The sequence below is a fragment of the Pogoniulus pusillus genome, chromosome 27 (assembly GCF_015220805.1).
Source record: "Pogoniulus pusillus isolate bPogPus1 chromosome 27, bPogPus1.pri, whole genome shotgun sequence".
In the NCBI taxonomy this organism is placed as follows: domain Eukaryota; kingdom Metazoa; phylum Chordata; class Aves; order Piciformes; family Lybiidae; genus Pogoniulus; species Pogoniulus pusillus.
In genome coordinates, this window is record NC_087290.1 from 7,437,487 (window position 1) to 7,464,958 (window position 27,472).

A 27,472-nucleotide genomic window follows, 5' to 3' on the forward strand; every position below is an offset into this window, starting at 1 on the left:
CTGTAAAACCACATTCAGGTGCCCTGGTTTGGCAGGGAAGCCTTACAGGAATGAATCTTTACCCTGGTACTGGTAGATTTTGTGTCCTCGCCTCTCTCAGTCGGCTGCTTCCCTCACCCTGCCTCTGCCCACAGTCCCTAGACACAGTGTCCCACCCAGACAAGCTGAGTGAGTGACATTCCACATCAGCTCAAACCCTCGAGCAGCTGGAAGAAGCTGCTGATGTCCTCCCACCAGAAGCAAACAGTCCTGCTGTCTGGCTCCCGTTTTCCCCTGCCAGCTCCTGCTCAGCTCCAGCCACTACTGGTTCCTCAGAGGTGGTCTCTGTGCTAGCCAGCAAGCAGCTTACCAAGTGGAAGCTATTTATTGAGAAGAAGACATGGCCAGCAAAGACCAGGGACATCGTGGCTTACACACTTCAGGCAGGTGCTCCTTTCCATAGGGAGATCTTTGCAGGCCAGCTCTTGGACTTTTGGGTCAGTTCAACAGATGGGGATGGGGATTCAGATTTCCTGGATAAGGACCCTCCTGTGCTGCTGAAGCTGCAGTATCACAGCTTCCACATGAGGACAACCCTGCACCACAGCCTGACTCTATCCTGCAGGGCCCCAGGAACCAGCTACAGACCTCCCTGGCCACGGCCTCATCCACTGGCCAAGCTATGGCTTGGTGGATTCATCTGGGGCAGGGTGGTTGTACAGCACCCGGGGGTATCGGCTGCCCATGGGTGCAGGCAGGATGATGGGAGGGGAGTAGGGCCCTCGGTCTGGCCAGCACAGGTCCACAATGGGGTAGAGCTGGCCCTGGAACTCTGCCTGGAAGGTGTAGATGGGGCTGAGCTCGTGGGGGCTGTCGGCGTTGTAGAAGGTGAGCTCGCCCCTCTCGTAGTGCAGGTAGATGCCGATGCGCTGGGGCCGGGCAGTCAGCGGCAGGGTGGCCCGCGGGGTGCTGAACGCCTCGTAGACCTTCCCTTCCTTCAGGCCAATGAGCCACACGCCCTGCTCAGGAGACTTGCTGAGCTTCCCTTTGCGGCTGACTGTGCCCTTGATGATGCCCACGCGCCAGTGGTTCCTGGTGCCCACAATCACCTCCCAGTAGTGCTGGCCGTGGGAGAAGCTCTTGCAGGTGAGGATGCAGTTGCTGGAGTTGAAACGCTTGGGGTTACTGTCCCGGCGCTGGTAAAGCCCACACTGCACCACCGTGTCACCCTTGAAGAGCTCCAGGAGGGGATGCGCTGTCACGGGATCCAGTTTCAGCGTCTCCGGAGCTAGAGGGAAAGCACAGCCCTGAGCACTGGCACAAGCTGGCACAAATGAACTTTAAGCAGCTGGAGTCTTGTGCCAGAGCAGGCTGCTGGCTGCATGAGACACGGCCAGGCACTACTCCAGAAGTTCTCCTGAGATTGAGGAGAGCACAAGCAAAGAGCAAGACCGAGGCTAAGGCAGCACAATGCTGGCTGGGCAGCCTGCCCCACACACCAGTGAGACAAGGCATGGTGCCAGCGCAGCAGGGAGGTACCTGGCAGGACACGGCGGTGCAGGCGCTTCCACACGGTCATCTTGATGTCATCTTGGTGGAAACACGGCTTAAAGGACACGGGGTTAAAGATACCATCACCAGGGTGCAGGCTGGGCAGCTCTGACCTGGGAAGACACTGGCTCTTGTGACAGGTGACAGGGACAGTGCATGACCTTACCTGGCTGCCATGTATGATGGAACCACTGAGGCCTCATCAGTGTTCTTGCCCTCCTCTAGGGCTGAGTGCACGGCTCTGGCCCTGGCTATCCATCATGACAGCAGTGTCCACACAAGGCTCCCCAGCAGTGCTGGGATGCCCACTAGCCTGCGACCTCTAGTCCTGGTGTGGAAGCATTGGCCATCCCCATTGATGCTGTTTGCTGCTGGGTCCCACCACTCACCTGAACTGGAAGGAGCTGTATTTCTGGAAAACACAAGAGAAAGAGAGAGTCAGTGATGGGAGACTGACAGAACAGCAGGTCCTGAGTTCACAGCTCCATACACCCATGCCCTGGGCTGGAGAGGCCAGGGCTGTCTTCTGCTGGGACAGCCACGGGCATTGCCTCTCACGGAGAGTAGGTCTCTCCCACTGGGGGAAACCTTGTCTGGACAGACAGCACCTACATCTCACTTCTCGTGATGTCATAGCTGTCCTTGGTGAGAGTTCTCACTGCCCAGGATAGGACTCAGGGCTCTGAGCAGCAGGCTGAGGGACAGAGAGCCTGGCTGACTGTCACTGCCTTTGCTAGCAAGCACCCTCACCCGGATGAAATCCATCTGGCTTTCACTGCTGAGTGCCTCCAGAGAGCTCTGCATCTCCTTAAGCCTCTGCAGGGCGTCTGATGTCTGCTTGACCTGGGTCTCAATGGAGCTGATAAGCTGGGCAGCCTTCCCCTCGATGCTCTCCAGGAAGGTGGCCTTCTCCTCGTCGATGTACCTGTGCAGCTCCTGGAACTCCTTCCGGATCACCCACTTGAAGACATCCACCTCATTCTGCCAGGAGACATCAGTCAGCTGCGTGCTTGCTCCATCTGCTTCATCCACTTTTTGTTTGGTTTCAGAGATGCCACCACCAATGCCAGCATGTCCCAGCAAGCCACCCTCCACTGGCTTTCCAAATGTAGGACAGCTCTATACAGCAGGCTAGATGCAGTTGCATCCTGCTGTCTTCAGCAGCTCACCACCATGGCACTGCTGCCTTACTCCTCTGCTCACCTAGATTTTGATTCCCTGGTCCCTACAAGCTCTGTTAGAGCCTTGAAAGAGGTCTTGGATCCCTCTGCTTCCAAGGAACAAACTTTGTTCTGGGGTAAGATTGTGCAACTCTACTTTCATTTGGTTGGAGCCTTCTGAGGAGCCCTGCTGGGAAGCTTTGGCCTCAGAAGTGATAGCAGGAGGTCCCTTATGGACATCTGCTGTGTGCAGCTAACCCAGGCATAAATTCGCTGTGAAACCAGCAGCGTTGCTCTGACTGGGAAGCCTGCTCCAAGTGGGGTCCTTTCACCTTGGATCTGCCCACTTCCAAGGACATTTGGTGGAGCCAGCTCAGACTGCTGCTCTTGCCAGGACAAGCGGTGAGGGTTACGTCACCCCTGCTGGGCACAGGGCTGTGCCACCAGAAAGGGCTATGTCACCCTTCCTGAAAATAGGTCTGTGTTTCATCCCTGACTTCCGTGGAGAACACAAACCTCAGGGAACAGGGCGGGAGATAAGCTCTGCCTGCTGTGCCAGAAAAGGGAGAAGGAGGGGCTGGGCGGGGCACAAAGGACTCAGGGACAGACTCTCCTGCCTCATGGCACTCACTGCGATGCGGCTTTTGTTGTTGATGAGCTTACTGAAGTGTTCATCCAGGTTCCTCTTGTACTGGTGGATGTCAGTCAGCAGCACAGACAGCTCCTCCTGAAAAGACACCATCTCTGTAGAAGGCTCCTCTTTGGCAGCTCCTTGACCACAGGCAGAGCTTGCCAGCTGCCTGAGGAGCACAGGGCCCTCAGAGGACATGTTCAAACTTTCTCTTAGCTTTCTGGGGCTCTGCACATCCTGTTGATCTTTACTCTCTCTTGATCTAGAGGATCTGAGGTTGCCAGAGGCAGGAGAGGGCTTGAAGTATGGCCATGATATGGATGCTGCTGACTAAATGCTCTTGCCAGGAGCACCATGTCTTTGCTCCCAAGTAGTTCACACTGCACAACGTCTCCACACCAGGTGAGAGAATGGCAAGTGGGTGGCAAGCAGCTGAAAGCCAGCCTCAGGTCAACAGCACCCTCTGTTCTGGTTTCACCAAGACAGAATCTCAGGCCAGCCATGGTCTGCAGGCTGTTAGCAGTTTGGAGTCATCCAGGGCAATGACCTAAGCTAGCTATATATGTGTATCCCAGACCATGAGCATCATGCTCAGTATAAAGCTGAGGGCTTGTGCTCCTCCTCTTCTTTTGGAGGGGAAAAGAAGAAAGGCTGAGAAAGCTGGGGTTTTTCAGCCTGAAGAAGAGAAGGCTCCAGAGGGATCTTACTGTGGCCTTTCAGTACTTGAAGGGGCCACTGAGAGAGATGGGGATAGACTTTTTATCAGGGCCTGTTGTGGCAGAATGGGTAATGGTTTTAAGTTAAAAGAGATTTAGGCCAGATCTAAGGAAGAAAATTTTCACAATGAGGGTTTCCTCTCCTTTTCTTCATCCCCCTTCTTGGCTGGGGAGGGCTCACTGGGTTTAGTCCTGGATATGGGCTAAATGTGGACACCCCTCTCCCAGTGCCAGTGCTGGGAGCTGGCTGGGGCAGGACCATTTCTGGTGCCTCCTGCTCTTATCTCCCTGGTGCCAGGAGTGGAGGGGACGGGTGGCTCTGTGCTTTTCCATTCCTGGGGCTTTCATGTGATGCTGGGCAGGGGACGTCAGCTGTTTACTCTACCTGGCTGGGACTCCCATTCCCGTGCCTCTCTGCTCTCTCGTGGCACCTCACCTCAGCCTTATCTCCAGACTCTTTGATGACATTTGAAAAGAGTCTTGAAAGGCCCTGCCGACACTCCCCAGCTCCCAGCTCCCCACCACAGTGCAGCCACCAAAACTGAGTTCTCTCAGTTGGGAACCCTGAACACAAGGGGGAACTTCTTTACTGTAAGGGTCACAGAGCACTGGAACAGGCTCCCCAGAGAGATTGTGGAGTCTCCTTCTCTGGAGAATTTCAAGGCCTGTCTGGATGCATTCCTCTGTGACCCGAGCTAGATTGTATGGCTCTGCTCCAGCAGGGGTTTGGACCCGATGATCTCTTTGGGTCCCATTCAACCCCTGACATGCTGTGAACCCTGCCCCACATCTGGCCGTGCCATGGCACCATGTTACCCATACTGGTATCATGCCCAGTGAGGACACTTGGCCAGCAAGCACAGCAGGTGCCCTAACCCACACCCCAGGAGCCCCATCCAGCCCTGCCTACCTTCATCCGGCAGTACGCGGTGGAGATGGGGCTGATCTTGTGCTGGCGGTGGTTGCCGATGGTGCCACACAGCCCACAGATCACCTCTTGGTCAGCCTCGCAGAAGAGGCTCAGGGGGTTGTGGTGTGTTGGGCAGGACTCTGGGGTGGGCTCTGCCTCACCCCAGCTCTGCAGTGCCTCGATGACGCGGGCCAGTGTGACGTTGGGTGGCGAAGCGCTGCAGTCCACAGTCTGGCGGCACACAGGGCACAGGAGCTGCCTGTCCAGCTCTCCAGAGAGTGACACCACGCAGGACTTGCAGTATGAATGTCCACACTGCAGCATCAGGGGCTCCTTGAAGACCTCCAAGCAGATGGGACAGAGGAGCTGGTCCTCCAGCTCATTGATGCTCACTCTTCGAGCCATCCTGTCACCTTCCCACCCAGCAGAGAAGACCTGGTCTAGGAAACAGGGGTGGGAGATCAGGCTTGCTGCAAGACAAAGCAGACATGAGTGAAGATGGGGAGAAAGCAAAATGGAGAGACATCTCCACCCCGTCAGAAGTGCAGACAGCTGCAGACTCAAAGGGGAGGCTGTGACCTAAACTAGACTTTTACCATGCACCAGAATCATAGAATTGTTTCAGTTGGAAAAGGCCCCCAAGATCATTGAGTCTAGCTGTCAGCCTAACACCACCATGGCCAAGTGAAAAAAGAAACAAACACAACAACCTCTTGAACAGTGTCCACCCTTTCCACCCTTCCTGGGCTCACTGGCCCTTCAGGACTGCCTCCCGTGGGACTTCACAGACCAGCCTCCAAAACAGGCCAAAATCTGCCCCACTGGAAAGCCAAGGTGGCAGCTCTGCTAATCCCACTCTGCTTCTCCAGCAACAGACAACTATAGTTCTAAAGCTGTAGGAACCTGGCGAACCAAGGAAAGCTCAAATGTCAGCCTGTGACCCACCAGTCACTGTAGGATCCCATACTAGGAGAATCAGCTTCATCTGCTCCCTCTGCTCACGCTGGAATACCTCCCAGAGACCCAAATTACAGCCTCCCACTCCTCACACCACTCACGTTCTCTGGACAGTTTCTCCCGGCCCTGGCTTGGTCTCTTCTCGTCCCAACACACCAAGCCTGATGGATGTCACTTGGCTTCTCCCAGTCAAGTTGAAGATTTTGACCCAGTTGAAGGGACAGATGAGGCTGGCAGTGGGACTGGCAGCTCCTTGTCCGGATGAGGAGGCAGCTCCCCTCCTGCAGCCTCAGCCCCACCAGGGGTATCCCTGCTTGCCAGGCAGCTTCTTGTCCCACTCTCCTGCTCTGAGGACAGTGCCACACCCCTGTGAAGGGCTGCCCACCGCCCTGCCACGCAGCTGTGGGCTCACACATCATATGACTGTGTGAGCTAGAGCCTTGATAAGAGCTGCTGCTGTTTGCTTCCCTGAGCAGCCACTCTGCCTGGGTCCCACCAGGGGTTCACTCATCCACACTTCCTGGGACAATGGAATTGTTTTCACCAAAACACTTTCTTGTCAGCTACAACTCTTGGTTTATTTTGATGTTTGCTTTTGGGTTTTTTTTCACTTGAAACAGTATCTTTTGTTATTTGTTGAAATCCTTTCAGTCTTTGTGAGAGACCAGAAAGGAACCCAGAACCTCATTCCTCCAGCGTGGGGCAAGGCACATGCGTGTTGCTGTCTGGCTGTGCAAGGAAGGGTTTCTCACCTGATGACCCTTGGCTCATGGATGTGTTTGGTTTATGGCTACCTCAGTAGTTTCCCCTCTGAGCACTGTCCAGGAGCAGCTGGGGATGAGGAAGGCTTCTCAGCCAGTGAGGCTTCAGCTTTGGAGACAACCCTCCAGAGGCTGTGGGGTAGAGGAGACACAGTATCACAGTATCATCAGGATTGGAAGAGACCTCACAGACCATCAAGTCCAACCCTTTACCACAGAGCTCAAGGCTAGACCATGGCACCAAGTGCCACGTCCAATCTTGCCTTGAACTGCCCCAGGGACAGCGACTCCACCACCTCCCCGGGCAGCCCATTCCAGTGTCCAATGACTCTCTCAGTGAAGAACTTTCTCCTCACCTCCAGCCTAAATCTCCCCTGGCACAGCCTGAGGCTGTGTCCTCTTGTTCTGGTGCTGGCCACCTGAGAGAAGAGAGCAACCTCCTCCTGGCCACAACCACCCCTCAGGTAGTTGTAGACAGCAATGAGGTCTCCCCTGAGCCTCCTCTTCTCCAGGCTAACCAATCCCAGCTCCCTCAGCCTCTCCTCGTAGGGCTGTGCTCAAGGCCTCTCCCCAGCCTCGTCGCCCTTCTCTGGACACGCTCAAGCATCTCAATGTCCCTCCTAAACTGGGGGGCCCAGAACTGAACACACGTTCAAGAATTGAGCTGGGACTCCCATCTCAGCCTCACATTAAAGGCACTGCAATACACCACAAGGCTTCAGACCGCTCCCCAGAGCGACCTTATGAGCGAGGCATGGGGATTTCCCGGCCGTAAAGCGACCTTTCCTGCAGCCACAGCAGCACCAGAGCTAAGGTGCCCCAGCGCACAGGCTCAGCTCAGAGGAGCCGGCCCAGGGCTGCTGCCCAGCTGCGGGGGGAAGAAGGCCTGCGAGCAGACGCACTGGGGTGGCCCCGAGCGAAACCATCCGTACAAGAGGCCCGGGGGGTGTCCCGAGGGGCCCGGGGGTGTCCCGCAGGCAGGGCAGGGCAGGACAGGACAGGACAGGACAGGACAGGACAGGGCAGGGCAAGCAGCCGCCCGGCGCGGCCTGCACCCCACGGCGCACCGCGGGGCCCCGCCTGCCCCCGCCGCCCATTGGCCGAGAGCTGCGCGGGGGCGTGTCCCTGCCGCGCGTGCCGCCTTAACAGCGGGCTGGGCCGAGGCCGCTCCTCGGAGCGCGATTGGCTGAGGGCGCAGCGGGCGGTGGGCGGTGATTGGTGGCGAGGCGCGGGGCTAGAGGCGCGGTGCCGGGCGCGGTGCCGGGCGCGGTGCGGTGCGGTGCGGTGCGGTGCTGCGGGCATGGCGGGCGGCGGAGCTGCCGGCGAGGCTTCGGAGGCAGACGCGCCTCAGGGAAGGCTTCCACCGCTGGGTGAGGCCCTGGTCGTGATCCCGGCGGCAGTGCAGGTCCGGGGCCTGCAGGACCTCACCGGCGATGGAGGGGTGTGCAAGCAGGAGCTGCGTTCTGGCACCGGGCAGCTTGTGCCCCCCAACTCCTCTGTGGAAGGTACTGCTGGGGCTGCAGGCCCTGTAGTGCTGGGCAGGCTGAGGTCTCTCTGGGCTTCCTGTGGACTGGGAAAGGCTGCGTGGCAGCAGCTGGGCACCTTTCTGCCACAGGGCCCGGACTTGGTTTTGCACCTTCCCTAGGGCTGTGAGTTCTCTGCCCCGTGTTACCGGCCGGGCATCCTGCAGGGAGCTCTGCCTGAGCTCGCAGCCTGGCTCACCAGGGGTTTGGGTGTACTCTGCAGTAATGCTCTGCCCTCTCCGTGGGCCTGCAGGCTTCACTGATATTTGAGCAGCTTTCTTTATAAGTTGTATCTCCACGTTCAGCAGGGGTGAGGCTGTAGCTTAGAGTCAGGGACCAAATTCAGGATCTTGTGCTCATCAGTGTTCTTTATGTCTTGGTGCAACTCCCTGCTTTGCTCTGTGTGGCTGGGCCTGAAGCAGGTACTGGAGGAAATGAAGAGCACAGGACCTGTTGTAAAAGATCCCCTGAGCTTCTAATGCTGCAGAGCTCAGTGCTTTTGATTTCAGCGTGAGATCAAAAGAGATGTAAAGTGCTTAAGTTACACAGGAGTATGGCTTTCTGTCTCAGAGACTGTCTGCTCTCCTTATCAGTGTTTTAGCACTTGGGATACTCTGTTTAACGTCTTGTGGCTGACAGATTAAATGGAAGGGCATCCTGACCTTGAGAAAAGCAGGATTTCCAGGTCCTACCTGTGCTCACAGTACAGAGAAGTTTGAAGCTGGAAGTGGTTCCTGATGTCTGAGGACCTGGAGCTGTGTCAAGGGAAGTCCATTACAATGCATTTAGTAACTGAGTGAGAACTGAAATCACTCACTGTGCCCACGACAGTGAGGCAGCTTAGAGTGTACATTTTCACAGGATGTCAGGGGTTGGAAGGGACCCAAGGAGATCCAACCCCCCTGACAGAGCAGGACAATCCTATCTAGCACAGATCACATCCAGACAGGCCTTGAAAGGCTCCAGAGAAGGAGACCCCACAGTCTCTCTGGGGAGCCTGTGCCAATGCTCTGGGACCCTTACAGTAAAGAAGTTCCCCCTTGTGTTGAGGTGGAACCTCCTGTGCTGCAGCTTCCATCCACTGCTCCCTGCCCTATCCCAGGGAGCAGTGAGGAGAGCCTGTCCCCCACCTCCTGGCCAGCCCTCAAGTACTTATAAACATTTATCAAATCCCCTCTAAGTCTTCTCCAAACTAAAAAGCCCCAGGTCCCTCAGCCTCTCCTCATAAGCCATGCCCACCAGACCCCTCATCATCCTCATAGCCCTCCGCTGGACCCTCTCCAGCAGATCCCTGTTCCTCTTCCTAGGGCTTCAGTTTTGGGTAGGAAAGACTGGGTTGTGTATTTTTGTAGATAATTGGGGCATTCAGCTAAAATTTCTAATTCTTGGGGGGGAAAAAAAAGAAAACAACACCAAAAAATCCTCTCTCTTAATTAGACAGGGCTGAAGATAGTGAAACAGCTGCTTTGTTGGGTCAGTGCTGCTTGGAAGTGACCAGGTTTTTGGTATAACACCACAAGATGGTTTGTGCTGCCTCTGCTCTTCTACCACAGACGTTAAAAAGAGGAGCAGGGTAAAAGGGTGATGTTGCAAACACAAATTCCAGTGTGTTCCTGTGCGTACTGTTACTGGCTATGATATCAAACTCTTGATTTTCTCTTCTCCCCTCTCCTCACTTTGGGCACAGTGAAGTACTCTGGATACTTGGAAGACTCAGTGGAGCCCTTCTGCACAAACCACAACTGCAGTGTTCCTGAGCTGATGAAACTTGGAAAGGGTAAGGTTTGGGCTGGAAGGTTTGTCCTGTGACTCAAGGTAGTAAAGAGCAGCCCATTAAGACATCTCAACTAAAATACTCTTTGCTATCTCTATGTTATTTGAAGCCTTTAAAACTTGCTGAGAATCCAAAAGCTTCCTGTGATGAGTGAACCTGGAACTGATCACCTTCTGCTGCTCTTCACTGTTTGGGGCAGCTGCCACCGGCCTTGCTGAGGCTGCTCTTCTTGGTGGCTTTAAATGCCCTGAGAGGAGGCACTGCCACCCACTGTGTGCTTAATCCCACAGCAGATTGCCTGAAGGATCCATCCCAGGGAGCACCTGGGGCATTGTAGTTGCTGCCAAGGCAACTACAGGCTTTAGGAATTGTCATGTGGTGTCTGAGGTGGGCTCCCTGTTTGTGATCCTCACAACCTTCCACGTCTCGTTGTGACAGACATTACACTGTGGGGCCTGGAGATTGGGCTGCTGACCATGAGGAAGGGAGAGACAGCCAAATTTGTCTTCAAGCCCAGTTATGCCTATGGGCAGCAGGGCTGTCCCCCTGTCATCCCCCCGAACGCCACCATCCTGTTCGAAGTGGAGCTGCTGGACTTCATCAACTCTGCTGAAGCCGATGCCTTCTTCGAGTTAACCCCTGTGAGTTGCCTTAAGGTTTGAAACGTAGTTCTGGGGGCTAAGCCTTTGTTGTCTTCCCTTCCAGTTGCCCACGGATTGCTTAGCTTTAGCCTGACTGCGGGTACAGCTCGGCAGAGCCGGGCTCTACCCTGATGCAAACGCAGGCCATCTAGCCCTGCCCGGTGTGCTGCCTTTGTTAGCTCCCATGTGCTGGACCATTTATTTTCGGCTTTACCAGGAGCCTCACGGTTTCACTAGAGGGCACCAGCTTCCAGGAGTTTTCAGAAGCAACGGCGATGAGCTATCTGTAAAGATTCTGTTCAGTTTGCAGCGTCCAAGTGCCCCCCTCCAGCCCCCACCCTTTGTCTCTGCTCTTGGCTGCTCTCCCAAGTGCTCCTTCACTGTTCGTTTTCCTCCCCGGTGAGTTACGGTGTTATTGTTAATTCCCCCTTTTCATGTAAAGGGCTTTGGGCTGTGGTTGTGGGTCAGTGAGTGGGGCACAGGCAGCAGTGCTGCTAGGGGAGGCCCTCCTCATTCCCTCCTGCTGCTGCACAGCCCAGTTTTTTCCACAGACAGCCCTGCAAGCAAACCACACTCATGGCAAGAGAACTTACTCCCCTTCTTGCTAGTTGCTGTCTCTTTCTGGCTGGCCTCTATGAGCTGGTTTGAACTTGCACACCCAGGAGGAGACCTCTAATTTTTTTAAATCCTTTTTTATTATTGTTGGGCGTTTTGTTTTGCTGATTGGGGTGTCTCATGGGTGTCAGTCTGGTCCCAGAGCTGGCCTGAGGCAGCCATCCTGGATGGTGCCCCACTGCTCTAAGGGTTCAGTCCTTTAAGCGGCTTCACCTTTTGTGCCAGCAGCAGCACTTGTGTTAACTGTCTGCTCTGTGCTAAGCAGGTGAGAGAGTTGGGCAGGATTTAAGAACAAATTCCTGCTTGCTTCCCTCCCCTGGAATCCCTTTGTGCCTGATGAGCTTCTTGACCTGGTTCGTGGCACTTTTCACCAGGAGTCCCCAGGACAAGAGCGTGTTCCAGCCTGCCGAAGGGAACTGCCACACGGTGGTGGCCTGGCTGGATGCTGCAGGGGCCTTGGCAACAGCCTGCCTTCTGCTCTCTGAATAGAAGGGCACCGTCCTGTCTGAGCTCTGCTTGTTTTGTTTGAGCTGAAATTCAGCTATTTCTTTCCCCAGGAGCAGCAGGATACATTTCCACTAGAAAAGGTGTTGAAAGTGGCAGAGGCAGAGAGACAGCTGGGCAACTTCCTCTACCGTAAGAGAAACTTTGAGCATGCCAGAGACATATACAAAAAGGTATGCCCCCAGAAAGAAGTGCTTTCCATTGTGAAAAGCTGTGAAAGCAGGGGTTGTTAAGTGCTAGCTCACCAGAACAAGTGCAATTTAGAGATCAAATAACTTCATTGTATTTTCCAGGGGTAGTTTGTTATTTAAGAGCAGCTCTTAGACACCTGTTTTTGTCAGCAGCAGCAGTAAGTGAAGGGGGAGAAGGGTTGGCAGAAATGGGCAGAACCTGTTTCCTTCAGACTTGCTCCCTGAGGACTCTAGCCAAGGCAGAAAGAGTACATTTGGTGGCTGTGTGAGCCCAGCACAGCCTGGTAAGTGCTTTGAGAAGGGATCTAGAATCCCTTTGGTCTGGAAATAGATTCACTGGCACAGTGGGCACTCTGACTTCATTTTTAGCCTTCCAGTTGAGAGTCCCAGAATAGCTGAAGTTGGTAGGAACCTCTGGAGGTTGTCTAGTCCAGCTGCCTGCCAAAGGAGTGGGAGGTTGCACAGGACTGTGTCCACTCAGGTTTTGAACATCTCCAACGATGGACACTCCCCAACCTCTCCAGGCAAGGAAATGCTCAGTTACTCCCAAACTGGAATGCATCTGCCTTGCTTTCAGAGGGAATGAGGTTTTGTGCCATTTTTCATCTCTTCCTTCCAAGCTGCTTTTTCCTTGTGTTCTTTTTGTTACAAACCCAGGTTTAATTGCCTTTCTTCCTGTAAGATTTGTCTTGCATCTATGTCCTTAAAATCTACATCCACCTGTAGATTTTTTGTTCTGCTGCTTTCAAGTTCGTTGATAGATTCCTAGCCCTGTACTCTCGTGGCTGAGCTGACTAATCATGCTGATAATGCAGGGCATTTGTGTTGCTCTTAGGTAAAGAGAAACATGGGAGTAGCTGTCTGGTAGGGGCTGGATTTCTCACTTCACCTAACAAATTCATTGTGCTCTACTTCCTTTTTCCCCTGCTTGCCTCAGGTGCTGTCCATCCTTGGTCGCAGCTCTTCCAGTGAGGCAGAGCAGTGTCAGATCAACGCTTCCAAGCTTCTGGTGCTCCTCAATCTCTCCCTCACCTACCTGAAACTGGAACGTCCTGCCCGAGCTTTGGCATATGGGGAGGCAGCCTTGGAGATTGACCAAAGGAATGCCAAAGCCCTCTTCAGATGTGGCCAGGTGGGCAAAAGTAAATTCCTCTGGTAACCACATCAAGGAATACCCGGGCTTGACTGACTCTGGAGGGGAACTAGAGAGAACCACTAAATTCTGGGCCAGGCCTTTTAAACTGCCACAGTCAAGGTGGTTTGTGTGCATCAGACCCTTTGGAAAATGTGGCTCTGTGTAAATCTGTCACACAGATCTCTTTGTGGGGGATTCCTGGGCTACCTGGATGTGTCTCAGACGTTTGTGGTTGCCTGAAGAATGGCAGCAAGTCCAGATTTATCTTACAACACATCTGTCTCCTTTCAATGACAGGCCTGCCTGTACATGACACAGTATGAAAAAGCCCGAGGCTTCCTGCTCAGAGCTCAGCACATAGAGCCATTTAACCACGAGATTAATGGGGAGCTGAAAAAGCTGGCCAGGTGAGAGACCTCCTTTCTGTCCCCCTGGAAGAGAGACTGCTCAGGCTGGAACACCCTCTCAAAACTATCAAAAGTGTTTTCAAATGAAAAAGTGACACTCACACAACACTCCTGGGTTGGTTAAGTCACCTGGAAATGCAGAAGGTTTCTCTCAATGTGGAGACAGCCAGTTCCAGCCCTTTACAGTCAGACTAGTTACAGGTGGTGGGTGAGGGGCTGAGAGCACAGCACCTGATTTTACCCTGCTGTTTCTCTAGGGCATGTGTGTGTTACACTCCTCATGAGTGTAACCCTGGAATGGCTTGCCAAGGGAGGTGGTGGAAGCCTCAACCCTGGAGGTGTTTAAGGCCAGGCTGGATGAGGCTCTAGACATCCTGATCTGGTGTGAGGCATCCCTGCCCATGGCAGGGGGGGTTGAAACTAGATGATCTTTGTTGTCCCTTCCAACCCTGACTGATTCTGTGACCTGGGCCAAGGTGGGAGATGGATGGTGGAAATGCCTGGAAATGAAATGAGTCACCCTTGTGCTTAAGCTGATAATATACTGGGTTATTAAATATGAGCTTTACTGCCTTTAAGGTGTGCTGGTTAATGACAGCAGCTATTCTGCACAGGAAATGCTTCAGTGTGCAGTGACGGAAATGCAGACATTTGTTCAAAGTGGGTTTCTTGCTGTCCTGGGGGAAACCAGTGAGCAATCTTGAAGGCAAACTTTCCTGCACCCCTAGCCTGAGTACAGCACAATCCTGCCAGTTTTAGTCATGCCCTAGCCCCACCAAAACATGACTAACTCTAGTAGTCTCTGCCCTCTTCCCTTTGAAGCTGGCAGAAGCACTAGCTGCTTCCCAAAAGTCTGTGCTGTACTTCTGGCACTCTTCAGATGCAGGAGGTGATGTAGTCTCCAGCTTCAGAGATCACAAAGCAGCTCTCAAATACAAACCCTTCTCTTTAGCATGTTGCTGCTAGGCATTTGCAAAAGTTTTCAGGCAGCAGTACCACTTCTTAGAGGAGCTGGTGTGGCTGGAGCAGGCAGTCCCATGGGCTGAGTGCCAGCAGCAGCTAAGCTTTTGGTAGAGGTGTCCCTGCATGTGGCTGTGCTTGTCTGTGATAACACCAAGTCTTCAGATTTGTTCTGTTACTTCTGAAATACAAAGGACTTTAAGGCTGCTGGTCTGGAAAACTGCAGTAAACCACTTTTCTTCATCCTAATCTGTCTCCAGGATGTAGCTACCAAATTACTTGCTGAGCATAAGCACTTACTCAACAGATCTGGCTGGATGCTCTTGGAGGCTTGGGATAGGGGCAGGGTCTCTGGTACAATGCTAGAAGTTCTCATTCTAAAAGCCTTGTGTGTTCCCTTAGACTCATGCAAAATATGCTGGCAGATAAAAAGAGAAACCTTGCTAATAAGGTTGAGGCTGTGCTGCCAGGAGGCAGGAAGGCATTCTGCCTTGGGGGAAGCAGTGGGCAGGCTTGGCAGCTCTGCCTCTGGAGGTGGCAGTATGTTCAGCTGACACGTGTGTCAGGAAGCTCAGCACACCTTCAGTCACTGCTGTCTTGGAGTTTCTGCTTCAGTGCCAGTTAAAATCAGTGTGGTTTTGTTATGACAGAGAGTGGAATTGGTATAAAAGAGATGAGAAGAGCATTATTGGGTGATGTTCATTATACCACAGCACAGTCTGCATCCTGTAATGTGGCCAGGCTGCCTTGCTTGAGAAAAGTGGCACCTGGCACACGCTGCAGAAATGGAATATGAATCAAAATCACATTCTTGGAGGCTCTGCACTTCCTTGCTGAGTAGATGACTGCTTTACAAGAAGGAATCTTGTGTGTTAGTCAACAGCTACCTTTTGCTGTCTGAAACAAAACTTAGGAAGGCATTTCTGCAACAGCTGAGCCGGGTTCTTGGCAATGTTTTCTTTGGAAAACAAGAGGCAGAACCCAGGGTGTGAGGAGTTTGTGGAACACGTGTCTGGTGCTACCTGGGGTGGTCTTGCTGGTGCCCATTCTGCTGCTGGATTTGGCAGTTCTGTTGGGAGGCAGGCTGCATTGCCTCAAATTTGGAACAAAACAGAGTTGCTCTAATACATGGCATGAATCTGCACCTCCAGATAAGAGGGGCTCTTGAATTTGCTGTTGTGGTAGTTATGAGTGTCTAGGTGGGCATTTGTGGCAGCTGCCTGGGACTTCAGAGGAGAGACTTGCTGTGCTGTGTTTCATTCACTGAATGGTCATGGGGGTGCTGATGGGGACTAAGAGAGCATCAGCCAGTGTCACACTTGTGCTGCTTCTGCTGTGCTGCAAGAAAAACCTTTGCTTTTGACCTAATATGGTAGCAGATGCAGGAAAGCTGACCATGGGGGCAGCTATTGATCCCTGGCATGGTGCCCAAACTGAGTCACCCTCTGGCTCTGGGATTCCTCACCACTGAGACCTCCCTGCTGATGAGGTGGGAGCACAGGATGCAGAGGATACTGTTACTTGGAGCAATAGGGATTGAAATGGAGCAGTCTGAGGAGCTTTTGCCATTCTAATGTGACACTGGCAGGGAAGTGAGAATGGAGGAAGAAACATCTGCTCTGTCAGCCACAGTCTGGATAGACGTTCTTGCTGCCTCCTACCCATCCTCTGTCCAGAGTCTGCATCAGTGGTGATAGCCTGGAGTAGGGCAGTTGCATGATGTCTCCTGCTTAGGTGCTGAAGGTGCTCACACGAGGAGTAGCACAAAGGAGACACAAAACTAGACCACAGGAACCAGGTGAGGGTTCCTCTGCATTTGTCACCTGCTTGCAAAAACTAGCACAGAAAGCATCTGGCTACCAAAGGTCAACCCATCCCTTTAGCAAACAGTCACCAGTGAGGCAAAGACCCAAGCTGGAGGGATGAGGCACAGTCTTTCCATCTCTCCTTCCCTGACGTGGCAGAGAGAAGCAGAGAATGGTCAGGGTTGGAAGGGACCTCAAGGATGATCTAGTTACAACTCCTCTGCCATGGCTAGGGAGGAAGGACTTGGAAGAGCTGCATCTTTGCTGCCCTTCCCTTAGGCTAAGGTATATAGAAGCAGTGTGTGTGCTGGCTGGGCAGGCAGTGATGCTCTCCTCTCTGCTTTGCAGCTGCTACAAGGACTACATGGAGGAGAGGAAAGAAATGTGCTGCCGAATGTTTGCTTCTCTCAGATCTTCTGACTGACCAGAGATGAAGGTAATCAGGTTGTGTGAAAAAGGCTGAGGTCTCCCAGGACCTCTGCCAGCTCTGGATTGTTTTCAGCTGGGGAACCTACTTCTCTTCTCCATGGGAGGATTCTGGGGGCAGCAAAATGTAAGGAGCACACGGAAGGGAAGGGGCAGAGCGTTGAGGTGAAAGGTTGTTGTGTTGTCTGCCTGGGGAATCTTTCCTGTGAGGGGAGCTGGTGTGGGACAGGAACCTGCAACTGGCAGCACTTGAGTAAGTTTTTGGTTTTGTTGTTTCCTATGCTGCTCTTCTCAGCTATTCCTTGTCAGAGCCAGAGGGGAGAAAAATATAGCTGTGTAGTCTTGTTCCTCTGCCAATTAAAAGAAACAAAACAAAAAAAATGTGTTCCTGTCAAACTTAAGAATTGGATTTCCTCCTCCCCTCCAGCACTCCTGTCTGGAGCTGTTGGAATGCCTCACTTCAGGGAAAAAAAAAAAAACCTAAATATTTTATTTCTGGGTTGTTTTTTGTTGGGTTGTGTTGGGTGTTGGTTTGGTTTTTAATATTAAACCCCCTATTTGTATAGAACATTTCAAATAGATGTTTTGGACTCTCTTTTATTTGAAAGCTTTAAAATCTCCTAGCAGAATTGACAGGTTTATAAATGCACAAAGGCTCTTTGATCATTCTCTTTCTTTCTTTTTTTTTGTCAAAACCTTCTGAGGGGTGTTAGGGGGAGTGGAAATCTTCACTGGTCTCTTGCCTCGGGGTAGACCCTAGGGAAAGAGTTGCAGAAAATGACAGCAGCCTTCTGTCAGAAAGCAGCCCCAGCTTGGGGCTGTCAGAGTTTGTTGCTCTGCTCTTGTGCAATACAGGCAGCACTCCTCCTGCTGGAAGGAAATGAGGGTTGGCAGCCTTTCCACCAACAGCAGAGAGAGTGCAGGCTGCAGGGCTGGTGCTTTAAGGGTGGCTCTTTTGTCTGTGCTTGTGAGGAAGCTCAGGTAGCATTTGAGGAAGAGGTTTGGTTGAATGGCTGCTTCCTAAAGCAGCCCAACCCTCTTCTGGCTGGATGTGCCCTCCTTGCTGTAGTCTGTACCCCTTTGGCTGAGCTGGGCACGTTGCTAACTGCTTGGAGCACACATGTGCTGCCCTGGGTTCAGGATGAGACTGATCCCATCTGTTAGCAGGTATCCACCTCCCAGGCAAGCAGCTGTGAAGAAGGGACTTAAGACTGTCAAGTGTGTCTTGCCAGGGTGCTCAGAAAGTCTGTGCTCTGGACTTAGCAAGGAGGCTCTGAGTTTCAGAGACTTGCAGTTTGGAAACCTGTGGGGCTTGGGTCTTGTCTGATGATAGTACACAGTGGTGCCTGACCTGTGGAGCTTTGTGTGTTGATTTGTAGTTCAGCTGGCTCTGAGTTCTGGTGGAAGCTCTGAACTCATATCATCTGCTGGGTCACCAGACTGGCCTTCCACTGGTTGTGGCCTCTTGTTTCCCAGAAAGGAGCTTGGTAAGATGCTGCTTTGCACACTGAGGGCCCTGTGATGGCTCAGTAAGTAAAGCAGTGCCTCCAGTTAGTGGAGACTAAGTGCAAAGGGGAAAAGAGAGACCTCTGCTGAAGGCAAGCCTAAAGATGGGTCTGAACTAGCAGCCAGAGTTTCTCCACTGGCTGCAGATGTGCAGAGCTTCCCTGGAGTTCTCCCACCTTACACAGCTGATGGACAGCTGTCATCACAAGGATTTCTGACCTCCCTTGAAGTTGGCCTTGGTTACAGTATTAAAAATGAACTCAGTCTTCCAAAGTAAAATCACTGAGACCTACACAAGAGTCTGCTGTTAAGTCATTGCAGGAGAAGTCCCTTGCTGGGGGAGGTTTTTGCAGGTCAGAGCCTCTTGCTGGCTGGAGGTTGGTTTGCTGCTACAGCATCTTGCTTTAAATCTTCATTATGTATGCAGAGAGGAGCAAAGCAGTTGAAGCTGCAGCTCCTGCTCTCTATCAAAGGCACTGCTAATTAGGCAGACTTGAGGCAGAACATCCTCAGGTGTTTTCTGATGACTTTGTACAAGTTGAGTTGAGGGCACAAGCTGTGCTGGGTGGTTCTGGCAGCCTGCTTCACCCTTTCTGTTTGCATTGAGAGAGGAGGTGGCCTCTGGACACTGCCTGTAGCTCATGTTTAGTGATCCAGTGGAATCACAACAGTTTGGAGACTTCCCTGTGTATCAACTGGCAGGTGCTGGTGAAGTGGTGACCTGAGCTGTTCCCCATCTTGCTAAACGACCTGCAGCTGTAGTTGGGGCATTTTCTCTCTCCTGAAATACTGCATCATCCATCCCTTGCTCCAGAGCTCCTTTCTGGCTGGGTTTGCTCTGCCTTTTGGTGAGTCCTGCAGTGGTTGCTCTGTTACAGATACTTCATTTTCTGTACTGAATAATCCTGAGCTCTGTTGTGTTTTTGCACAATGGCACCCAAACCCACACACACTTGAGTGTCTCCTTCTGCCTTCCATTCCTGTATCCCAGTTCCTCCAACTGCACCAAAAGAAGCTCTTTCTCAGAACACTTCCTTCTGTTTTAATGGAATTTCACATCAGAATTAATCTCCTTAGTGAAATGCAAGGCCACTGGTGATGCTTCCTGGGGGAATTTGGAGGTTTCAGGGGGAGAAAGAGAAGCACAAGAACTTTATTAAATCCATCCTGCTTCTGTTCCTTGCAAATTCAGTGCCTTGGCTTTGGGTTATTTGCCTGCCTTTGTCCATTGTGTGCTGCAGATGTGTCGATCCAGGTTATCTGGGATGGGAACAGCTGAAAGTCATCCTCTGTCTTCTAAATTGCAAGGTGGATGGGCTGAGGACCTCTGGATTATTGGCGTATTTTTGCTCTTTCTTGTTTGAAAGACCCAGCAGGAAGGGGGGAAAAATGAAAGGGACTTTCTTATCTTTGTTTTGCTGTAGTCCTTCGTGATAAGAGAATTGAATCATGAGGAGTGGCAACAAATTCCTTAGAAATGGTCTGAATTCTAGGACAGGTTCCTTGGTGATGGTTTCATCCCAGAAAGTCTCTGAGCTTTTTTTTTCCTCTCATAGGTGAGCCAGAGTTGAAAGCTTGCCTCTATTTTGTCTCTCAGCTCAGTGCACAGGAGAAGTGGTCCCAGTGGTTGAGAGCACACAGAGAAGTGTTCCAGTGCAAGCAAACAATGCTGAAATCATGGCAGGAAACAAGGACTCAGAGGTCAAACTGGAGATTGCTCCCAACAGCAGGGTCTAGCAATTCTGAAGCCATTAACTGCTGAGAGTTGGCTACAGAGCTGGGGCTGTGTCACCAGGTAGAAGTGACTGTAATTAGCCTTCAGATCAGCAGTGGTTGCCAGCTAAATGACCTAATAAGCTTAAAGAGACTTGCAAATAAACTGAGAAGTTCTGTGCATAACACACTCCAAACTCCTGCCTTGGGAAGGCTCCAGTGGAAGGAGTAAACAGCATCTTGCTCTTTCCTTTCCTGCTCTGCCTTATTACTGAGCAGATCTAAAAAGTACCTCCTGCTGCTACTGTCCCTACCCACTGCTTCAAACTGAACAACAGAGAAGCAGCAATTTCTCTTCCTTAGAATATGCAAATGACTGTACCACTAAGCTGTCCTGTGCTGTGGAATTGGGAACTCTGCTTTATGCTGAGCATTGCTGGAGTGAGGGGGAAGGCTTGAAGGATGACTTAATTAAGCATTCTCCTTGGTAAGCAGAGGAAGGAGAAAAGCTTTAATAAGTGGTTGGGTTCTTATCTCATTTCACAGTCTCCATTTTGTTCAGAGGAAGCTGCAGGTGTTTAATGACCTCACCCTAGGCTTCAGGTGAGATGCTTCCCTGATCATCCAAGGGTGCTGGTCAAGGTCCTGTGAGACCTGCCAGGCTTTGTGCTTCAGCACGAAGTCACTGATACTCTGACAGACTTTGGGAGAGTTTAAAATGCTCTGCCTGGGCATTGTAGTAGCTGTGGTGCTGCAGAGCCAGCTTGGGTTGACAAAAATAAGTGCTGAGTGCCTTTGAGAAAGTGTTCATTGTGGTTCTGGAAAATCCTTCTCTGCCTGGGAGCTGCCAAGCATCGTCCACCAAGTGCAGCTCCATCCTGGGATGTCCTTGCCATCAGCAGTGACACAGAGCAGCTGATGAGATCTGGGGGGGGTCACCACCACTGCTGGAGCAGCACCAGGGCATCATTTCCTGTGTCTGACACAGTGGCAGCAGCACTTTGAGACCGTTTGTGGCTGTCAGCACCCAGGGGCAGGAGATCCTAAGGAGGGCTTCAGGCTTGGGAAGTGTTGCTTTCAGAAAAGGTTGTTGCAGGCTGTGCTGTGAGTTAGGCTGCAGAGCTACAGTTGTTTGCAGTAAGAGCAGACATAACCTTTGTGTGCTTCTCCCACTACCCACCCAGCTTCACCAGGGGCCTGCTGATGTGACAGAATGCTGAGCATTGTTGATATGGAAGTTATCTGAGCTCTTGAAGGACTGGGAGCTGCTGTAAGGATCAGTTTCAACCCAGACTGTCTGGATGAAGCCCTTTCTGAGTCAGAAGTGTGTGTTGAAGAGTTCATCCCTCCTTTCACCTTCCCATAATTGCCCCTCTTGTGAAACCTTTTGCCCTTTGAACAAGTCGTTGGGGGGTTGGAAACGCTTGGGAGGAAGCTCTGCTTTTGCATTTCTGCTTTAGCTCTCAGTGTTCTATCACAGAGCTGAGCAGACCTGACAGATCCTTCTTCAGTCACCTCAGATTCAGGCTGGGAGTGCCATGTCATCAACATCCTGGGAGCTGTGAAAGATCTCTGGGGAGTTGATCCTGCCACTGAGCTGTCTGTTGAGCACACGGCCAGTGCTTGGAACTCGCTCTGGAGCTTCTGCAGAGCTGAGGGCTGTGACAAATTGACATGCAAAAAATATCAAACCCAAACATCTTGAGGAAGAAAAGGCTGAAAGTGAAGATCATAGAAGGGCAGTAAAGCAGGTGAAGGGTCTGGAGAATGAGTCTAGTGAGGAGCAGCCGAGGGAACTGGAGTTTAGTCTGGAGAAGAGGAGGCTGAGGGGAGACTTCATTGCTCTCTACAGCTGCCTGTAAGGAGGTTGCAGTGAGGTGGGTGTTGGTCTCTTCTCTAGTATCAGGTGATAGGATGAGAGAAAATGGCCTGAAGTTGTGCCAGGGGAGGCTTAGGTTGGAGATTAGGAACAATTTCTTTCCTACAAGAGTGGTTGGGCACTGGAACAGGCTGCCCAGGGAGGTGGTGGAGTCGCCATCCCTGGAGGTGCTCAGGAAGTGTGTGGACATGGCACCTGGGGACATGGTGTAATGGCCATGGTGTGTGTTAGGTTGGTGGTTGGACTGAATGATCTTGGAGGACTTTTCCATCCAAAATTCTATGGTGTTCAGATGGCAGTGGAAGCTCACAGGACTTGGTTGTATAAACAGTAAAGAGCACATCTGCTCCCTGCACCTTCACCTGTAAATCTGGACATCTGGTCACCTGTGATGGGGCAGCAGAGCCTGCTCAAGCCTTCTGAGGTGGGGAGCCTCTGAGTGTCTGCATGCTCCCATGCTCTGAAGATAGGCTTCACAGCCATCTTGATCACAAAATTGAGCCCCTTGAAGCATTACCAACTGGATGGCCTCACACAGCATGTTGGGGAGAGAAAGATGAGGCTGCAGCAGAATCCTTTCCATAGATAGCAGGTAAGTGGTGCCCTAATTAGGTAACTTTCTGCAGGCATGTGGCAGGCTCAGACAGACTCCCTGGGGTGGAGTAGCTGTCCAGATAAAGCCACCCTAGCCTGGCACTGTAAGTAGCTGTTTCTGCTCCTCTCAGGGGGGATTGCCCAGCACATCTTATCAGCTGGCTGATAGCACCGTGGCTGTTGCTGGGCTTTCTTCTTGCCACTCAGGGGAGCTTCAGCCTGTCAGGAACTTCTCGTGGGGTCCACGTGGTGCTTTGCAGAAGGAGCTTGTTCACCTCTCAGTAGTGGTGCTTCAGGCTGTCATTCCAGTTTGACAATTCCTCTGGGACTTGGTGGGGTTTGAGTGAAGAGCACTTCTTGGGCAGCTGCTGTTCAAGGAGGGTTTAGCTCCTTTGCTGATCTGTGCACATAACGTCCACTTGTGTGAAGCTGTGGTGCAAGGTGTGCTGTGTCCTTCTGACTAGGAACTCCAAGCATCCCTTCCTCTGCTCTGCATGGTCAGTGAGAATCCTAATCCTGTTGGATTTGAGCAGAAGTGTTGAGAAGAAGCTCTCTTGCCTGCCACAGGAGGCTCCATTTATCACAGCATGCTTTAAAGCTACTTCTCTGGGGTCAGGCCAACCTACCAGGCTGTCCTCCACAAAGCTGACTTGTTGAGGAGTGTTCTGCTCACTGAAGGTTACTTCTGCAGTGCTTTTGGGAGCTACTGCTTCACAGCATGGATGTGATGAGGGCCACACTGGCAGGAGCTGGGCATGCTTCTTACTCCCCACTTTCCTCATCCTTCAGCCACAACTTTGCTGTCTTCGGTGCCTAGATGGAACTTCCCTGCAGGGAAGGGGAGAAACCTGGGAAGAGGCAGCAACAGTTCTTCATGCACAAAAGCAGCTTAAACCAATTTTGCAGGCTTAGTTAAACATTAACTGTTAATTATGGCTTTAATGCAGAGTAAAGGTGAGGGTGATTATAAGTGCCCTGTGACCTGGCATGCTGCTTACTGTAAATTGACGATCGACTCCCTGGGCCTTCTGAAGCTGGATTTAAAATAGCTGGTACCAACCAGACTCCTCTCTGAACTTCAAAGCACGCCTGTGCCTTGCTGGTTTTTGTGGCTGAGCTGCTGCCAACCTGCTGTTAAGGGTAGGAAACAAATATTGGAGCAGAGTCGTGGTTGGAGCGCGCCGCTCTCCGTGCGGGAGCAGCGGAGGCTTTGAACGCCAGCCAGCTCCCTGCGTCTTCAGGGCCCTGTGCTTCCCCTCCACTTCTCTTTTGATTGTGTAGCCATTAGGTAGAAATGAAAGAGATGAACTGATCAAACACTCCTTGCAATGGCTTTAGGGTTTCAGTTTGAATATTTTTGTTTTTGTTTTAATTAGCTGCATGTAGAGACTCCATTGCTGCCTCGCTTCAAACGGCAGCCGCGAAGGCAGAGGACTCCCAGTTTGATCCTTTGTTTTTCACGGTGAGCAAGAAGTCTCAGTAGCTGTAGCTAAGACACCCCCAAACCACATCTAGCAGCCAGTGGAAACGTCAAGTGATTAGCTTTTAAGTATGCCTGTGGGGGACACCTAAAAGGAAGTGCTGTGTGGGGATAATGTTGGACTGACAAGCAGCAGAGCAGAAATCAGCTGCATTTTAGCAGGAGCAAAGATGCTTTCCTCTAATAACCCCAGAACACTCCAGCAGCACAGCAAGGAGAACTTAGGGGGTTTTGCTTTCAGTGTAGAAGACTCTCTCTTGTTCTGGTTGATAAGTCCATTTCTCTAGTTCACAGCTGAAGGTTTTAAGCTTGTCTATCTCTGATTTGTTCTCAAAGGGAAGAGAAGCTGAACTCTCCTCCAGTAGTTATCCTTCTTTAGGAACTCCCTCTCCCTGTTCTCCTGGTTGGAGATAGCAGGAAGTGCTGCCAGCCTGAGTGTCCTGCTGTACAATGCATACCTTCACAGAATGGGTTGGGTTGGAAGGGACCTTAAAGATCACCCAGTTCTAACCCCCCTGCCATGGGCAGGGACACCTCCTGCTAGAACAGGTTGCTCAAGACCTCATTCAACCTGGCCTTGAACACCTCCAGGGTGGGGACATCCACAGCCTCCATGTGCAGCCTGTGCCAGTGTCTCACCACCCTCACTGGAAAGAATTTTTTCCTAATCTCCAGCCTAAAACTGCCCTCCTCAAACTTCAGTCCATTCTCTCTTGTCTTGTCACAACAAGCCCTTGTAGAAAGGCCTCTCCCCAGCTTTCTTGTAGCCCACTCCAGGTGCTGAAAGGCTGCTCTGGGGTCTCCCTGGAGCTTTCTTTTCTCCAGACTGAACAACCCCAACTCTTTCATCCTGCACCTGTAGGGAGGTGCTGTTCACCCCCAGTTGGGAAGGTTTGGCAGTAGAAGGTGGCCTGCTAAATGGGACTGGGACATGGGATTTTGTGAGTCTGGGTGAACCAGGACATGGACTGTGACCCTGAATCCTAGTTTGTGCTGGGCTGGAATTCTTTCCCCACGTGTTTGTGGCAATTTTGAAAGCTGCCTGTCTGCTTTTGTGGCTTTATCCCCAACTTTAAACTGGGGGCAGCCCTTGAGAAGAGGCACATTGTCCTGAGCCAGACTCTTAGCTTTTCAGGCAGAGTGGCAGTTGAGTCACGGGTTCTGTGTGGCTCTGAGCATTCAGACTGACTAAAACCCAGCTGCTTCAGGCTCACTGAAGGAAGATGAGTAATCAGGTCACCCCCAGAGCTAACCCTGCTCTGAGCAAGAGGTCGGACTAGAGACCTACTCATGTTCCTTGCAGCCCTAATTATCCTGTGTTCCCGTGGTGCTTTTCAAGGCTCTCTAATGAATGAGGTGTGGAATTTTTGAGCATCATGTGATGCTTCATCTTCTCATCCTTTGGTCTGTAAAGCTCTGTTTTCCTCACAGTTGCAGCTTTTTTTTTGCCTTCTGGTTAGCAGGCTGTAAGTCGATACTCTCTAAGGAGCAGGCTTCCCCATCCTGCTACTAGGAATTTGATTTGTCTTTGCTCTCCAGGGCAGCAGAGTGAGCTGAGCAAGCTGTAGTGGCTACAGCTGCTGAAAGAGCATCAAAAACTGGCCTGGGCTGCTGATATTGTGGAGCTGAGAGGAGACAGGGCACCTTCTGAACATATCCTCAGAGCTTCTGTAGGAGGCAGATAATGGCTTAGCTCGTGGAGAGGTTTGCAAGGATTTATCTGATTCTCTTCCTTCTGCTGTTCCCTCCTATGGCTGATGGAGGGGCAGGGCTGACTTTTCAGCAGCATGTTAGTGCTGTCTGCACTGTGACAAATGAAGGCAGCCCCCTCTGTGTCAGGATCCCTCCATGAGTTATCTCGGAGGTGCCAGCTGCAGCAGCACGGTGAGCAGCGAGACACTGCAGTACGTTAACAGGCACATCGGCAAGCAGCACGGATGTGTGCTGAGTGCTTTGTGCCAGGTGCTCGACGGCTCTGGGGACAAGGGGGAGCTCCATGTTCTGCCCGTGTGCAGCACAGCTCCACTACAGATCTTGCAGTGTTAGACTGGCACTTGAACACAGACTCAAACAGCTTGCAAGGGCCAAGGAGGAGAAGATGCCAGCTGTATCTGTGAGTGGAGAGGCTGAGGGAGAGAGAGCATGGTTGGGAGAGGCACTGAAGGAGCAGGCAAGCCTTTGGCAGCAAAGTCAGTGTGGCCATGCAGTAGGGGAGGCAAGCGATCCAAGTCCTCATCAGTGACCCAAGAGGTTCCTCTCTGAGATACAGAGTAGGGGGAGGGAGCTAAATGATAGCTTAGAGTTGTGATTTAGATCCAGAGAAACCTGACCTTGCACTGAGGTACTGGGTTCCTTCTGGTGACTCTGCTCTCCTGGCCCTGAGGAGGGGAAATCATGGGCTGGGGGAGGCTGCTGATGAGAGAAGGGCTTTGCAGGGTGCAGAATTTGTCACCATGGTGTGTGCCAGGACTCTGAACCCGTGAGGACCCAGCTGCAAGTGAGAGCGATGGGGCTGGGGCAGCTAACCAAGGACACGCTGCTGGGAGGCCTTGAGGGTCCATTGCTGGTGCCACAGTGGTGTGCCCAGACCCCTTGGTGGCCCTGCTGCACAAACAGGATAGAGGGTTGGGCAAGAGGGGAGGGTGGGAGCCAGTGAACCTGGGAGAAGCAATGGAAATGACAGATGAGGAGAATCTTCTGGGAGACACAAGACTGTCTCCTAAAAGCAAAGAGCCAGCATCCAGGCACTGGAAAAGCACAAAGGAAGGGTGGCATGGAGGACTCCATGCAGGGAGGGTGGCCTGGAAGGTGTTCTCAGAGTTTCTTTGAGGTGGACTTGGTAGTTTTGGTGCTCAGTTTAGTCCAAGCCCTGTGTGAAGAAGTCAAATGAATGTTACGGAGATTTCACTGCTCCTGCTCCTCTTGTGCTGCTCTGTAGTGTTCTGGGTGTTGCTTTCAGAGCCACTGCAGATGTGTGCTAAAATGAGATCAGATGTGCAGGTGATCTCTGTGGAACACTGTCCTGTTCTTGTTTCCCTAGGACCCCAGCAGCTGAGGAAAAGAATGGATCCTGGATGGAAAGATGACCTACCTCTGGGCAGGTGGAGATCTCAGCATCCCCTCTGCTTGGAAAAAGGGGCAGGAGCACTGTTTCTGCTCTGAGGCTGTGCTGTGGAAGTTCTGTGCTCTCACACAACCTGATTTTCCTGAACTTGCTGTGGTTTACTGTATTGTTGCTGTTCCCACAAGGTGTTCCCCCTCTCCTCCCCTTCACACTCCTTGTAGGAAAAACTTCCCTGCCATCCTACCTCTTGCAGGTTCTGGGAATCTGTGACCAGGAGGAGGATGCCATGGAGGTTTGTAGTGTTTGTTCTGGGTGTTCTTTACAAAACTGTTTGATGTTTTTTGTTCAGAGAAAATAAACCAACCTGAGAACGAGCACTGGCAGGACTTGTGCCAGTTAATTGTGCAAGAGTGATTAATGTCTCTAACAGTGTTCAGAAGCTGGGATTTGGATAATGGGGTCTGCTTTGCTGCTCTGTGGCTAGCTCCATGTTGTGCTCTTTGCTTTTGGCTGAATGTTGCTGTGAATGTTCATGCTGAATTTCAAATGACTTAACACCAGCTGATCCCCTGCAGATGTTGCTGCCTCCT

General features: G+C 51.9%; 2 protein-coding genes across 3 annotated transcripts; one reads left to right on the forward strand and one right to left on the reverse strand.

Moving 5' to 3' along the window:
• Window positions 1-232: 232 nt before the first annotated feature.
• TRIM50 (tripartite motif containing 50) lies at window positions 233-5,352 on the reverse strand. 2 transcript variants are annotated; one of them, XM_064166153.1, is made up of 6 exons: window positions 4,948-5,352; window positions 3,322-3,417; window positions 2,281-2,511; window positions 1,920-1,942; window positions 1,519-1,643; window positions 233-1,267 (listed from the first exon to the last, which is right to left on the reverse strand). In XM_064166153.1, the coding sequence occupies exons 1-6, from the start codon at window positions 5,350-5,352 to the stop codon at window positions 660-662; spliced, it is 1,488 nt and encodes a 495-aa protein (XP_064022223.1). In that variant the 3' UTR covers window positions 233-659. The 2 variants fall into 2 exon arrangements, with proteins under 2 accessions (XP_064022223.1, XP_064022224.1); XM_064166154.1 differs by lacking the exon at window positions 1,920-1,942 and having other exon boundaries at window positions 1,519-1,638; window positions 2,256-2,511.
• Window positions 5,353-7,949: 2,597 nt separating this feature from the next.
• Window positions 7,950-27,282, forward strand: FKBP6 (FKBP prolyl isomerase family member 6 (inactive)). Its single transcript, XM_064166377.1, has 8 exons — window positions 7,950-8,170; window positions 9,876-9,965; window positions 10,401-10,603; window positions 11,776-11,895; window positions 12,851-13,045; window positions 13,346-13,455; window positions 16,569-16,656; window positions 26,859-27,282. Exons 1-7 carry the CDS (start codon window positions 7,966-7,968, stop codon window positions 16,642-16,644), a joined length of 999 nt encoding a protein of 332 aa, XP_064022447.1. The 5' UTR covers window positions 7,950-7,965; the 3' UTR covers window positions 16,645-16,656; window positions 26,859-27,282.
• Window positions 27,283-27,472: the final 190 nt, after the last annotated feature.